Source organism: Octopus sinensis, unplaced genomic scaffold, assembly GCF_006345805.1.
Source record: "Octopus sinensis unplaced genomic scaffold, ASM634580v1 Contig02351, whole genome shotgun sequence".
Classification (NCBI taxonomy): Eukaryota; Metazoa; Mollusca; class Cephalopoda; order Octopoda; family Octopodidae; genus Octopus; species Octopus sinensis.
The window spans coordinates 1-15,090 of NW_021825606.1; the positions used below are offsets into that span (position 1 = coordinate 1).

Genomic DNA, 15,090 nt, shown 5'->3' on the forward strand with positions numbered 1-15,090 from the left:
TGAATTTCAAGATGTTCAGGAGTTCTACACAGCATAGTTGGCATCCTGCTCTGTTATTTAAATAGGTGCAGCTGATCCGATGATGGACCATCGAGTTTGAAGCCTATGCTTTGTCTTTTAATTCCCAAATTCTTTTAGAGAGGGAGGTGCTGTTTAGCCTTATGTCTGTGTCTCAGCGAGGACCGGTGGTTGTATATCTGGATTCTCCAGGAGGTTGAGCAACCATATAGGTGAGTGTGTTAAACTGATACTCCCTCACATGAGTATATTACGTTTTTCGCCCTACTGCGCCCTGCAGCGGGCACTCTGATGCACATCTGCGGTTGCATTGCATTGCATTATTCGGTCGTGTGCTGCTAATCCCAGGCGGAGGTGTTGCAATACGAGTTGGTATCCTCCTGGTTGTTGATGGGTGTAGTATTTCCTCTGTTTGTGTTGCGTGTTGTTATTACTAACTGTTTGGGTAGTATGGCTGTCAGTCTGGTTATATTGTCTACTGTCTAGATGAGGGGGGTTCTGTTGGTCCGCTATGGTTTGCTCTTGATCTAGCTGTTCTAATATTAATATAGTTATGTTTAGCTATGAGGCAGCTCATGTTGGCAGGGTAGAGTAGGAAATCCTAATAGTTTTTGTTGGAGAAGATACTTCTATACGTGTTGGTGGTGGGAATTTGTTGGAAATTATAGAGAATATTCTCTTACATAACTTACCCCTAACTGCTAAGTTGAAAGGTATGTTGAACAATATATTTGCGTAATCTACTATTATCCCTTCTATTCTCCTAATAGGATCTATATGGTTCTCGTCGGGAGGGTTACTATTGTGTGCTGTTCTATTAGTTCGCCTATTTCCTATACGTTGTTTGGAGTTTAGATTAGAATTATCGCTAGTGTGAGTGAGAGCAAAACATAGCGACCAACAGAACCCCCCTCATCTAGCCAGTAGACAATATACCAGACTGACAGCCATACACCCAAACGTTAGTATAACACCCGCCAACACAACAGAGGAATACTACACCCATCAACAACCAGGAGGATACCAACTCGTATTGCAACACCTCCGCCTGGGATTAGCAGCACACGACCGAATAATGCAATGCAATGCAACTGCAGATGTGCATCAGAGTGCCCGCTGCAGGGCGCATGTAGGGCAAAAAACGTAATATACTCATGTGAGGTGAGTACTCAGTTTAACACACTCACCTATATTGGTTATCAACCTCCTGGAAATCCATACTACACCACCGGTCCTCGCTGAGACACGACAAAGGCTAACAGCACCTCCCTCTCTAAAAGAATTTGGGAATTAAAAGACAATGCATAGGCTTCAAACTCAGATGGTCCATCATCGGATCAGCTGCACCTTATTTTAATAACAGAGCAGGATGCCAACTATGCTGTGTAGAACTCCTGAACATCTTGAAATTCAAAGACAAACACAATCTTATTACAAAGGTCAGAGTTCAAACCATCCTGTATACATAAACTTATTAATACTTTCAAATACTACATGCTTAGGTCTTTACCACTCCCCCATGCATTTCCTCCCACCCGGTGCAACCTGTCGCTCCAGCACATCCCGCTTTCCTATATGTGCGTGTGTATGTGTGTGTGTGTGTGTGTGCGTATGTATGTGCACATACGTGTACGTATGTGTACATACATATATATACACATGTGTGTGTGGTGTGTGGGTGTGTGTATGTGCATATACGGTTCCCTGCATTTTCCCCCCTATATATACAAATTTTGTCTCCCATATATGACTTCTTTTCCCTAAATATTTCTTCTCCTACACCCAATCCTCCCTATGTAGTCTCTTTAATTCCCTATAATCTATACCCTTTCACATTTCTAACTCAGATGTTGAACGCACACCCCAAACTCCACTTCCCACCCTTCCAATTTTCAGTCCCCCCCGCCCGCCCCTACGTTTAACACACCCCTCTAACTTTCAACCACCTCCATCTCATGTTAACTTTACAAAATTATATTTTTTATCTTATTTTATTTCATTTTTATTTTTACTTTTATTTTTACTTTTATCTACTTCCATTTATTTTTATTTTTAATTTTATTTTTACTTTTATTCTACTTCCATTTATTCTCATTTTCATTTTCATCCCTTACCTTAACTCTTATAATTTTTATAATTCTTATACTTCATTTCTAACTATTACATTGTATTTCTTATTTTATACTGTATTTTTTATTCTAATCTTTACCCTTACCCTCATTCTTACCCCTAACTTATCGCTTTACACCTCTTATATGTTTATTTACTTACCTATGGATCCATCTTTTGAATATACGAGCGTCCGCGTACGTGTGTATATCATACATACAATGCACGCGCATATATGTACATGCATACTTCGATATCTTAGTAGCTATCCCTGTGCGCGTGTGTCTCTCTGTGTGTGTATGTGAGTGTTATTGTGCACGCACATACGGACACACGCCGTGTGTGCGTGCGCGTATTGACATGAGTACGGGATTCTTTACTTACGTTCTTATACACATCCTTTAATATCTTATACCTGGACCTAGAGGCGTGGGCATATACGTGTGTGTATGTAGTGATGGGCGCGCGTATATACATGTGAGCGTGTACGCGCGTAATGTCCGTGTATATATGCGGATATTCTGGTGTATGTATGTGTGTGTACGCGCGTGCGTGTGGGTGCGTGTGTGTTTATGTACGTGTTTACACGCGAGTGCGTGTGTATGCTTATATGCTTGGAGGCGTATATGTACGCGTGTATGTGGGTGTATGTATCCATGATGATATGTATGTACTAGAAGTCCATTTAATTCAAGGAACCAGATTAAATGCTCATCAGCTCTGATTTACAACGCATTAAGTCCCCAGACGAAACTGTTGATTTACTGTTGATTTACTGACAATTCTACAACTAAATTTTATCAATCTCCTGACCACCATGCCTGGTCCATAACCTCTATACATCCCTTATCTTTACATTCTTTTACACTTTTATCATGGTTTTATCAGATTTTTTTACTTTTATTTCTATTTCTATTTTTACTTTATAACCTTATGCCTTTACATTTATTTACATTTCTTTATATTTCTTTATACCCCCTTTACATCTCCTTACAACTCTTTATATCTTTATCCTCTACATTTTTATATTATTCTATACTTACACTTTTTATACATTTTTTATCCCTCGTCCCGAACTCTCGCCCCTCCACCTTCACCTCTATATATGTATTTATTTATTTACATTACCTCAACATCCAATTTTCCTCATTCTACATTGAGAGAAGAAAGAGATGGACGCTTCAATTCTATGCTGCTGCCGCATTATGTCGTACGTGAATGAGAGGATTTGCATCCCCAACCAAGAATTTTTTGATGTAACACATGTCCTTGCGGAAGCTGTTTGTGCGGACTGAAGAAGGCCCACAGACTACATTATGCATTGTTATAAATCTGTCTAATAAAGGCCCGAAACATATGTACCGCTGAATCCTTCGCATCATGTTTTATTTTATTTTGATCAATTTATATATATATATATATATATATTTATATTTGAGTCTGTCTCTGTGTATGTGTGTGTGCAAGCGCATTAATTTCCAGTGGGAGTCTTTACCTACTTCTACCACCACCCCACCACCACCTCACGTTTAAACAACCACCTCAACAGTTTTATGAACCTCTTATTAATTATAGCAACATCAAAAGTATACTTTAGAATTTCATCTTATTCTTCTTTACTAGTCTTGATCTTTTAATCAGTGTTCACTCGTGTTCAGCTCCCCTAAAACTTACTATAGTTAGGAATACAGGTAGTTAAGCTGAAACAATCTATTTAGGACATCTTTATCCTGTCAAGAACACCTTCTCATAGCAACATCTAGAGGATCTTACGAAGGTTGATTTTACGGGCAAACATCAAATGTACATGATCAGTTTGATCAAGTATACAGTAGAAAACAATAATGACACATTGATATCCATCCTGATTTTCATGTAAATTTTCATTTTCTATTTTTACTTCCACAAAGGGTTCTGTTCAGTTGGATATTCAAAACAATCAGAAAAGGACACCATTGCTTGAAGCCGTTTCCCAGGGTCACCTCGGAATGACACACCTGTTAATAGCCCTGGGTGCAGACATAAATGCTGTTGATGGTGAAGGTAACAGCTGTTTGCACCTAGCCATGGCAACAGAAGTGTTTAATTCCGAGGATGCACCCTTGGATTTACTAAACGAAGTAAGTTTTAAATTGTTTGTGTATATACATGCGTGTGTGTCTGTGTGTATGTGTCTGTGTGTGTCTGTGTGTGTGAGTGTGTGTGTGTCTGTGTGATTTTTATATTTGGGAGTCTTTGTGGGAGTGTGGAGAGAAGAGACGCAGACAGACAAACTTTGCTTGTCATGTATCAATTCTCCCCCTATCAACCCCATCCTCCATTACCATTCCGTAATCCAGTCTCCCCTTATGACCCGAGTGATATTATGTAACAAACAATATTCCATCTCCTTTCACTCTCAAAGATGTCGTCTGACCACGGTCGAGAGGTGACCCATCTCGGTTGTTGGCCATATAAACACAGCCATCACAATGTGACGGAGAAGTGGCCTATTTAATAGAGGAGATATTATTCTCAATTAACAATGATGCAGGATAGAAGAGATGTCTGAGCTTTATAGTGCTGGTGCCATGGTAAATACCTCCAGTCCATTCTATGAAGAATTCTGAGTGAAACTGCTCTCTATCCTACTTCTTGTACCCGACATGAATCCACTGCCTTCTTGTGGACATGTCATAACATTGTTCAATGTTAAGACACTAGAGAATGAATACAAAAAATCATGGTCCTTAGAGAGTTTTCCTGTATTTAAGTTCTGTACTTAGGTACACACACACACACTCACACACACACACTCACACAGACAAACACACACAAGTAGTGATTTTGAGTTTGAGTATATATCTTGTAAAATGCTGTTTAAAGCCCGTTTACTGTATTCGGCTATCTGATGTCATCAACAGTATGGACTTCAATACTACTGGACTTTTTACTGTCATCTCATAAATAAAGCAGTTTTTTATAATTCTTATATTTTTCAAAATTAAGATAAACAAAGTACTTTTTTCTGTTAATCTAAAACATATTCTCCTTCATTTTCTACAATGCTCTTCCATCTTTCTGCTAGACTTGCAAGTCGCCTCTTCCAAAATTCACTTGTCCGTGATTAAAAATACTCCTCCATTACTCTTCTGACTTGACACTAATTCCTGCTTCCTTTACTTTACCGTCATCATTCAAAGATGCTTCTTGCTTAATTATGGAAACATTATTGATATGTTTGGTCATGTCTGTGTGGTATTGACTTTGTTATGTTATATGTGTTTTTGTTTCTGATATAACTTATGTTCTTTCTTCTCATGTTGTGTTATATTTATATATACAATACTCTTTCTTATGGCCACATGTTCGCCTTTATCAAACCAATTATATAGATAGGTTCTTGTTGGTTTGTTCTTCCTATATTTGATTTTTCTATTGAATATATTGTGATATTTGTGATTGACAAGTAAATATTTACTCATTAATTAACAATAAGCTTGATGTTAATCAATACGGTTTCTCCTGCTCAATGTAATGACAATATATTTAGAGAGTGTCTCAGTGTTGAAAATAAAGTAAAAACATGAAAATTGGAAATGGACTCAATTAAAGATTATGTAGGAACTCAATACTTTGTAATTGCTTTAATTGGTGGATAAACAACCTATGAGTAAATTTAGATAAACTTTTGTGTAATTAGGGGCATTTGCTTTGAATATTTGTGTAATATTGTCATCATTTTATATTTCATCATTTGTAGTGCTGTACTGCCCTTAACCTGAAAAAGAAGGAAAGGCTCTCTGGTGTAGTGGTTGCGAGATATCTCGCCAACCAGGGAGCTGACTTTCACCATAAAAACAACAACAATAACACACCATTGGACCTCATTAAGGACCCAAATTTGAGAAAAAAATTAGAAGCATTTTTACCACCACAGTAAGTATTTCCTGGCAATGGAACAGATAAACCAGTACATTTTCTATTTTGTATATAATCATGTTTATATGTTTATTTCGTTTTAATTCTACCAATACATTATACTGTCGCTAGTGTTTTTGTCAAAGGCCACACAATAAACAATATGCAGTTGTCAGGAGATCAAAGAAAGAACATGATTTTGATTACATTCACATGATTCGTAGTGTTGCCAGTTATACTTCACTGTCCATCACCACCTACCCCTCTTCGTTCCCTATTTTAAAGATTTGTGATCAATAGGAAAATATAGATCTAAATAATGAAGTGAATGAATTCCATTTTGAAACTGTTACTTAGAATTAAGTGGAATTTATCTGTCTACCAACATCTTTTTCTCACTCTTCTAAGTCCGAATCAGTCAATATTAAGAATGATTTCATAGAAAAATAACCTACAAACACACACCAACTGTGTATATATTATATTTCTGCAAATACTGATGGAATATTGCCACATATCTTCATAGAAAAAAAAAGCTGTCAGGAAACGTAAATAATTCAAGTAACACATATACCATTACTAGGTGCTTTAGTCGCCTTTGACTCCCTTATTTTATAAGATTTGGCAATTTCTTTGCCATACATCTCTCTGTATGAGCTACTTAAGAAGCAGGCACATTTCCCCCTAAGTGAATATACAAAACTTTCTTTGTTGAAATTCAGATATTGTTTATAGATATTGATTTTTGGACTGTATAAATATTGTTCTGCTTTATTCAATTGACACGCTTCAGAAGATTTTATTTGTTTTTACAAATAATCGTTTATGTGAATGTTTTAATAATAATAATAATAATAATAACGATAATAATAATAATATGTCTACAGAGCGCAGCTGATATTATTGGAAAGGGACAAAATAAGGGACAGAAAACTAGAACTACATGCACGATACATATAATAAAGCCTCCCAAAATCATGGTGGAAAATATCTCATCAGCATTGCCCAAATGATGTTGGCATCAGCTTTAAGATATACCCAATGCCTGGGCCCCGTATTATCTGCCCACAACATAAATCAAACTCGCATCACATAACAACAATACGGCAAAATTATTTCACCTCAAGTGGCCCCGCTCCATTTAGCATTACACCAAAATACATTAAAGCAGAAAAAGACCCCCATAAAGTTCAAGAAGTATTTGGAAAAATCCTTCAAGAAATCCCGGATAAAACTCCAACACCAGGATATGTCCCCGTAAACAGCAACTCTCTCCTCGAGTGGGTCATGTTGTCCGCATCCTGATTCGCCCGGTAGTGGGATTACGTTAAACATGACCTGCGCTAATGCTGGCGCGACCTATCATGCATACATATATATTATAATATAATATTATATATATATATATATATCACGTGATCACGTGACCGACCAGTCCATCAGATGTAGTTACACATCGCCGGTCACAATGCGTTCGCATTGTTTTAGCCTTCGAATGACGCCACCCCACTGGCTAAGCGAGCAGGCCAACAGAAGAAAGAGTGGTGAAAGAGTACAGCAGGGATCACCACCCCCTGCTGGAGCCTCGTGGAGCTTTTAGATGTTTTCGCTCAATAAACACTCACAACGGCAAGTCTGGGAATCGAAACCATGATCCTACAACCGCGAGTCCGCTGCCCTAACCACTGGGCCATTGTACCTCCACACACACACACACATATATATATATATATATATATATATATATGTGCCTCCACATATATATATATATGATAGATATATCATCATCATCATCATCATCGTTTAACATCCGTTTTCCGTGATAGCACGGGCTGGACGAAAATATATATAAGTAATATTCGTAGGCACGCCAACATGAGTATCTGTTCGGATGGACTCTACTGCGAATGTTTAACCCCAAGAGAACACCTCCTCTAGCTAATTAACAATGCAAAGGTGCATCCGATTAATTGCGAGCAGGGGATCGAACCCCTACCATCTTATAGCAACAGAACCAGCAGACCAGGTCTGGTTTCGGGCTATTCCTGCCACTCTTCAGTACTGGACACCTCATCTGCTAATCTGTGGAGACAGGATGTATATAATAAAGTATGTGTATATAAAGAAACCTCTGTAGATATATTTGTTCAGAAGAAATGAGTTCGATGTTAGAAGTGAAATATATTTCTGGAATATATGCAGTTCACTGTGTGTCAACCAATTTCTATGATGTATCAGGGTCAAGACAAACATTTATCAATGTATGTATGCATGTGTGTGTATGTATGTGTGTGTGTGTGTGTGTTTCTGCGTCATTTAACTACACAAAATGCTGTATGTATGTAAATATTTAAAGAAGAGTTTCTGCTCTACTCTTGGTAGTTACTGATGTATCTTATAATATTCTCTATTCCGAACATGTAAATAATGTAATATTTGTTATAAATGAATGTTATTGATTGGATGTTTCTGTTTTGTCCACAGATGTTTGTTGCGCAGAAATAAAGAGGCCACAACAAAAGTTCATCCCTGTGAACACCTTCTGACATGTGAAGAATGTTCAAACGTTCCACTTAAACGATGCCTGAGGTGTTTGAAACCTGTAACAAGCAGAGGTCGAGTTGGTAAGAATATTCTTTGCTGATCTGTCTGTTTGTCCTGCTTGTCCCATTGCCCTTATTGTGTAGAATAATATACTTCATGTTGTTATGTAGACAGAGGTCTGCCATAATCTGGCAGATTTATGATAAAAGGTGTTCCTAGTGTCTGTTCTCTGTAATAGTATATCTCTCACACTACATCCACTAAACATTGACCTTATCCAAGTAGGAAACATGTCACACTTCAAGAGGGTTGTAGTCTGCAACATAAAGATAATGGACGATTCTGCAAGATAATTAGTGAGTAACTGAAGTATCAATAAATCTCCATCAACTCTATAATTAATTATGAGTTATTAGAAGATAATTATGAGTTATTAGAAGATAATTAAATACAACAGTACTTACAAGGACATCAGTGTCATCTTTGGTAAAGTATTAAAATTAGTAGAATATTTTAAAGGAGTAAAATTATATGTCACTAGTTTGAGAGACTTTAACACACAATTCCATGTTGTTATGTTTGTAATTGGAGGTATTAAGGCTAATAGAGACAGTTTTGTTTGTCAAGCAACCAGATCATGAAACCTTCAAATATATCCTGAATGAGATGACATTCTGGTGAACTGTGAAGTTAAAATTAGGGATTATCAGCAACAATGTTTAACAAAGAGATTAGGTGTATGTTTCTCCTTCTTGAAGTGGTTGTGACATGTGTTTGTTGTTATATCTTTGATGAATAAATATGTTGACACTGGAATCAAACAGGTTGTTAGTGAAGATTAGATTTAGGGTTATAGATATAAGCAAGGAAACCAAAGCCTACAGATAAACTGTTATTAAGTGATAATTAAATGATATAATTACAGCATTGTTAGATTATGTAGGATATCTTAACAGAGAGAGGAAATTTACAAAGATCAACTAGAGTTCGTTTTGGAGCTAAATATTGGCTATTACATGGGCCCACTGTTGAAAGTATAAAAGTATTGACCAAAACAATTATGATCGCTGGTTGGCCATTGATGGTATGAATGTCTCTCAATAATAAAATATAGATTATTAATAAATATAAAGGGATTGTGCTATAAATAAATATAAAACTTGGAAATACATATTTCAGAGAGTCCAAAGTTTGAAGAGAAGGGAGTGCAGACTGTGGCAGAGACAGTTGATGAGTTTAAAATTAGAGATCTTAATTAATTTCTATAGATTTTACATTCACCTCAAGTATTTTGCGTATTAGAATGGTGGAGAACAAATCCCATTTCTAATTTCCATTTGAAAGGTTAGCTCTAAAGTAATTGTATTAAAAATATTACTGAAATTTCATAAAGTCATGGTTAACATGTTTGGTAAAATGGATAAATTAAAAGCCACAATAGAGTTAATATTGTCTTCTGGAAGAGGGAACTATAATTTATTTTTTAGGTGTAAACTCGTGAGTTAATAAGATAGTTGTTTGTTTTTCTACTAAGATCTTTCGTAAGTTTTCTGATAGGTTATTCTTGATGTTGTTATGTAGCCAGATGTCTGTCGTAATATTTTGTATTTTCTGGGGTTGTGTACCCTGAATGTCTCTGGTTAGAATACATTTTGTAGTTGCAAATTAGAAAATTCTAATTAAATGTTAACTCTGTATAAGAATATTCATCATGAACTTAATTTTATTAAATGTTAAATTTAGTATTCAACCGTGAACATCTGTTTATATTTAATATATATTGGTGCTTATACAAAATATACGATCATAAATTGAATATGACTTGAATACACAAATCCTTGTTTGTAACTATATATAATATACACTTATTACATTGTTTGAACAACATTTACCATCCATATAGTCATTCTTTTTCTCACTCTTGTTAGATTTTAGATGATATTAATGCTAAAAGAGGCACAGTTTTCTGAGTGTTTCACCCTTTGGTCTTGATTGTTGCGTTCAAATTATTTAATGAAAGATAGTCATTGTTATTTGACCAGGAAATGAATTAATGATTAGTATTTGGCAGTGGACTTGGTTATATCTTTCTTCGTTTGCTCATGGAACTACCATAATATTAGCTGTGCTGAGACACAATCATATTCATAGTAATGAAGGTTATATGTTCTTTACTCAGATTATATACAATCTATATTGATATCTAGTATTGCACTGTCAAGCACAGTGCCATTGTATCACATATATACCCAATTATCATGATAATTAATAAGCTATAATTCATTAACTCTCTTACATTTGTATGTCTGAAATGTAAACATATTTTGCCATAGGAACTTCCTGTACCCTCACCTAACATTTTATATCTTGTTAGGGATCATGGTGGGGAAAGAGTGTATGGTTTCAAGGTTGTTGGGGATGGTTTTTAGGGGACAGATTGTGTTCAGGGTGGAAGGTATGCACATAAAGGACATGTCTTTATGGGCGCAGTTTTACTTAATTAGAGAGGAATGTTGATTAGTGAATTCAGTACCATTGTATCACATATATACCCAATTATCATGATAATTAATAAGCTATAATTCATTAACTCTCTTACATTTGTATGTATGAAATTAAACTTTTTTTGTCATAGGAACATCGTGTACCCTCACCTTACATTTTATATTGTTAGGGATCATGTTGGAAGGGTGTATGGAATTTGCTTGTGGAGATGATTTTTAGGGGACAGATTGTGTGCGGGGTGGAGGTATGTACATAAAGGACATGTCTTTATGACCTAAGTTTTACTTAATTAGAGAAGAATGTTGATTAGTGAATTCTAGAGATGAGAGTACTGTGCCATGCCATAGATTTGGCAGTTATAAGAAAAGAAAGACAAAGCTAAGAGAAAACTCTTATCAAGTGTTAATTAAATGAGATAATTGCAACATTGTTAGAATATTTAATGTGTTCTTAGAGAGAGAGAGAGAGAGAGAGGGAGAGGGTGGATTTAGGAATGTTAGTCTGTTTAATTGTGGACATATTGGGCTATTACATGGGACCACTGTAGAAAGTACAGAAATATTGACCAAAACCATAGTGGTCAACATTTGACCATTAACGACAGGAATTGAATGTCTCACAATAAAAAGATAGAGTTTAATAAAAATAAAGATAAAGAAAGTTTATTATTAAATGTAAAACTTGGAAATATTTATTTCAGGGGCTCCAAAGTTTGAAGACAGGTGTGTACAAACAGAGGCTACATGTCAGGAATTAGGGGCTGCAAATCAGGCAATAGGTGAGTATAAAATAATAGTTCCCAATTGATTTCTGTAAGATTTTCTTCCCCCGAGTATGTTGTGCTTGAAAGAATAACTGAAACCAGCTTCCATTCCTATTTTCCAATTGAACAATTATCTGTATAATAATTGAATTAAAGATATCGATTTACTGAGAGTTTATGAAATACCCATTGAGGTTAATGCTGTTGGTAATAATGTTCAAATTAGAAGACACAATAGAGTTAATTTTGTCAATTGGTCACAGAACTCATCATCATCATCATCATCATCATCATCATTTAACATCCGTTTCTTATGGCGGCATGGGTCGGACGATTTCACTGGCAAGGCAGTAGGCTGCGCCAGGCTCCAATGTGATCTGGCAAGGTTTCCACATATGTATGCCATTCCTAATGCCAACCACTCCGAGAGTGTGGTGGGTGCTTTTTACGTGCCACCGACACAGGAGCCAGTCGGGGTGGGGGCTGGCATCGACCACGTTCGGATGGTGCTTTTTACGTGCCACCGGCACAGGGAACTAGTCAGGCGGCAGTGACAAGGACCTATGCTTCTATGGTACTTATAACGTGCCACAGGAACAGGTGCCAGTCAGGCGGCACTGGCATCGGTCACAACTACAATTTCCATTTTGATTTCGATCTTGAATTGCTTTTGATTTTTCATTTCTGTTATTGCCTGGTGGACTATGATGAAAACGAGGGGTTTAGGAATGATCCCTAGTGAACTCCTACTTCTATCCGGAATTCTTCACTATACTCATTGCCGATCCTCACCTTACTACAGGGCCTCTTCAACTCTTATAATCGCTCGTCAATCCCTAGTTTCCGCATTAGCTGTAAAAAGGATTCTATTAAATATTCCACTGAAACTTCATAAAATTAAGGTTAACGTGGTTGGTAAAATGGATAAATAAGAAGACATAATAGAGTTAATGATGTCTTTTAGGACAGAGAACTAAAACATTTTGTTGTTTATTTGTAAACAGGTGAGTTAACGAGAAAGATTTTGTTTCTTTTACTACTAAGGTCTTTCCTAAGTTTTCTCATAGGTTATTGTTGTTGTTATTGTTATGTAGCCAGATGTCTGTCATGACATGTTGTTTAGGTACCTACCCTGAATGTCTCAGGTCAGAATAACTTTGTTATAAATTAAAGAAATTAAAAATCAAATCTCTAAGATTGTAAGTATAATGATCATTAACGTTGATTAAATATTAAATTTAGTATTGAACGGTGAACATGTTTACATTTAAACAAAATATTGGTGTTGACAAAAAATATAAAGATAGGAATTAAATTTGAGTTCCCTGTGTGACTTGAACTCACAAATCTTTGTTTGTAACTATATATAATATACACTTATTACATTGTTTGAACAACATTTACCATCCATATAGTCATTCTTTTTCTCACTCTTGTTAGATTTTTAGATGATATTAATGCTAAAAGAGGCACAATTTTCTGAATGTTTCACCCTTTGGTCTTGATTGTTGCGTTCAAATTATTTAATGAAAGATAGTCATTGTTATTTGACCAGGAAATGTATTAATGATTAGTATTTGGCAGTGAACTTGGTTATATCTTTCTTCGTTTGCTCATGGAACTACCATAATATTAGCTGTGCTGAGACACAATCATATTCATAGTAATGAAGGCTATATGTTCTTTACTCAGATTATATACAATCTATATTGATATCTAGTATTGCACCGTCAAGCACAGTGCCATTGTATCACATATATACCCAATTTTCAAGATAAATAATTAGCTATAATTCATTAACTCTCTTACATTTGTATGTCTGAAATGTAAACTTATTTTGTCATAGGAACATCGTGTACCCTCACCTTACATTTTATATCTTGTTAGGGATCATGGTGGGGAAGGGTGTATGGAATTTGGCTTGTGGAAATGTTTTTTAGGGGACAGATTGTGTGCGGGGTGGAGGGTATACACATAAAGGACATATCTTTATGGGCTCAGTTTAACTTAATGAGAGAGGAATGTTGATTAGTGAATTCTAGAGATGAGAGGACTGTGCCATGCCATAGGTTTGGCAGTTATAAGAAAAGAAAGACAAAGCTAAGAGGAAACTCTTATCAAGTGTTAATTAAATGAGATAATTGCAACATTGTTAGAATATTTAATGTGTTTTTAGAGAGAGAGAGAGGGAGAGGGTGGATTTAGGAATGTTAGTCTGTTTTATTGTGGACATATTGGGCTATTACATGGGACCCCTGTAGAAAGTACAGAAATATTGACCAAAACCATAATGGTCAACATTTGACCATTAACGTCAGGAATTGAATGTCTCACAATAACAAGATAGAGTTTAATAAAAATAAAGATGAAGAAAGTTTATTATTAAATGTAAAACTTGGAAATATTTATTTCAGGGGCTCCAAAGTGTGAGGACAGGTGTGTACAAACAGAGGCTACATGTCAGGAATTAGGGGCTGCATCTCAGGCAATAGGTGAGTATAAAATAATAGTTCCCAATTGATTTCTGTAAGGTTTTCTTCCCCCGAGTATATTGTGCTTGAAAGAATAACTGAAAACAGCTTCCATTCCTATTTTCCAATTGAACGATTATCTGTATAATAATTGAATTAAAGATATCGATTTACTGTGAGTTTATGAAATACGCATTGAGGTTAATGCTGTTGGTAATAATGTTCAAATTAGAAGACACAATAGAATTAATTTTGTCAATTGGTCATGGAACTCATCATCATCATCATCATCATCATCATTTAACATCCGTTTCTTATGGCGGCATGGGTCGGACGATTTCACTGGCAAGGCAGTAGGCTGCGCCAGGCTCCAATGTGATCTGGCAAGGTTTCCACATATGTATGCCATTCCTAATGCCAACCACTCCGAGAGTGTGGTGGGTGCTTTTTACGTGCCACCGACACAGGAGCCAGTCGGGGTGGGGGCTGGCATCGACCACATTTGGATGGTGCTTTTTACGTGCCAGCGGCACAGGGAACTAGTCAGGCGGCAGTGACAAGGACCTATGCTTCTATGGTACTTATAACGTGACACAGGAACAGGTGCCAGTCAGGCGGCACTGGCATCGGTCACAACTACAATTTCCATTTTGATTTCGATCTTGAATTGCTTTTATTTTTCATTTCTGTTATTGCCTGGTGGACTATGATGAAAACGAGGGGTTCAGGAATGATCCTAGTGAACTCCTACTTCTATCCGGAATTCTTCACTATACTCAT

The 15,090-nt window shown here is 36.3% G+C and overlaps 1 protein-coding gene across 3 annotated transcripts; it reads left to right on the top strand.

Moving 5' to 3' along the window:
• The first annotated feature begins 3,964 nt into the window (after positions 1 to 3,964).
• Positions 3,965 to 14,452, top strand: LOC118760944 (E3 ubiquitin-protein ligase MIB2-like). Of its 3 annotated transcripts, XM_036498575.1 has the most exons (5): positions 3,967 to 4,247; positions 5,870 to 6,045; positions 8,512 to 8,651; positions 11,777 to 11,854; positions 14,254 to 14,452. In XM_036498575.1, exons 1-5 carry the CDS (start codon positions 4,116 to 4,118, stop codon positions 14,358 to 14,360), a joined length of 633 nt encoding a protein of 210 aa, XP_036354468.1. In that variant the 5' UTR covers positions 3,967 to 4,115; the 3' UTR covers positions 14,361 to 14,452. The 3 variants fall into 3 exon arrangements, with proteins under 3 accessions (XP_036354470.1, XP_036354468.1, XP_036354469.1); XM_036498577.1 differs by lacking the exons at positions 11,777 to 11,854; positions 14,254 to 14,452 and adding an exon at positions 9,751 to 9,845 and having other exon boundaries at positions 3,965 to 4,247; XM_036498576.1 differs by lacking the exon at positions 11,777 to 11,854.
• The last annotated feature ends 638 nt before the right edge of the window (positions 14,453 to 15,090 follow it).

What these genes read in the sequence shown, in the direction of transcription:
- LOC118760944 (XM_036498575.1), top strand. Translation starts at nt 4,116, where the DNA reads ATGACACACCTGTTAATAGCCCTGGGTGCAGACATAAATGCTGTTGAT. An exon ending in CCTTGGATTTACTAAACGAA is followed by an intron (nt 4,248 to 5,869) that starts GTAAGTTTTAAA and finishes CATCATTTGTAG; the next exon opens with TGCTGTACTGCCCTTAACCT. An exon ending in AACAAGCAGAGGTCGAGTTG is followed by an intron (nt 8,652 to 11,776) that starts GTAAGAATATTC and finishes TATTTATTTCAG; the next exon opens with GGGCTCCAAAGTTTGAAGAC.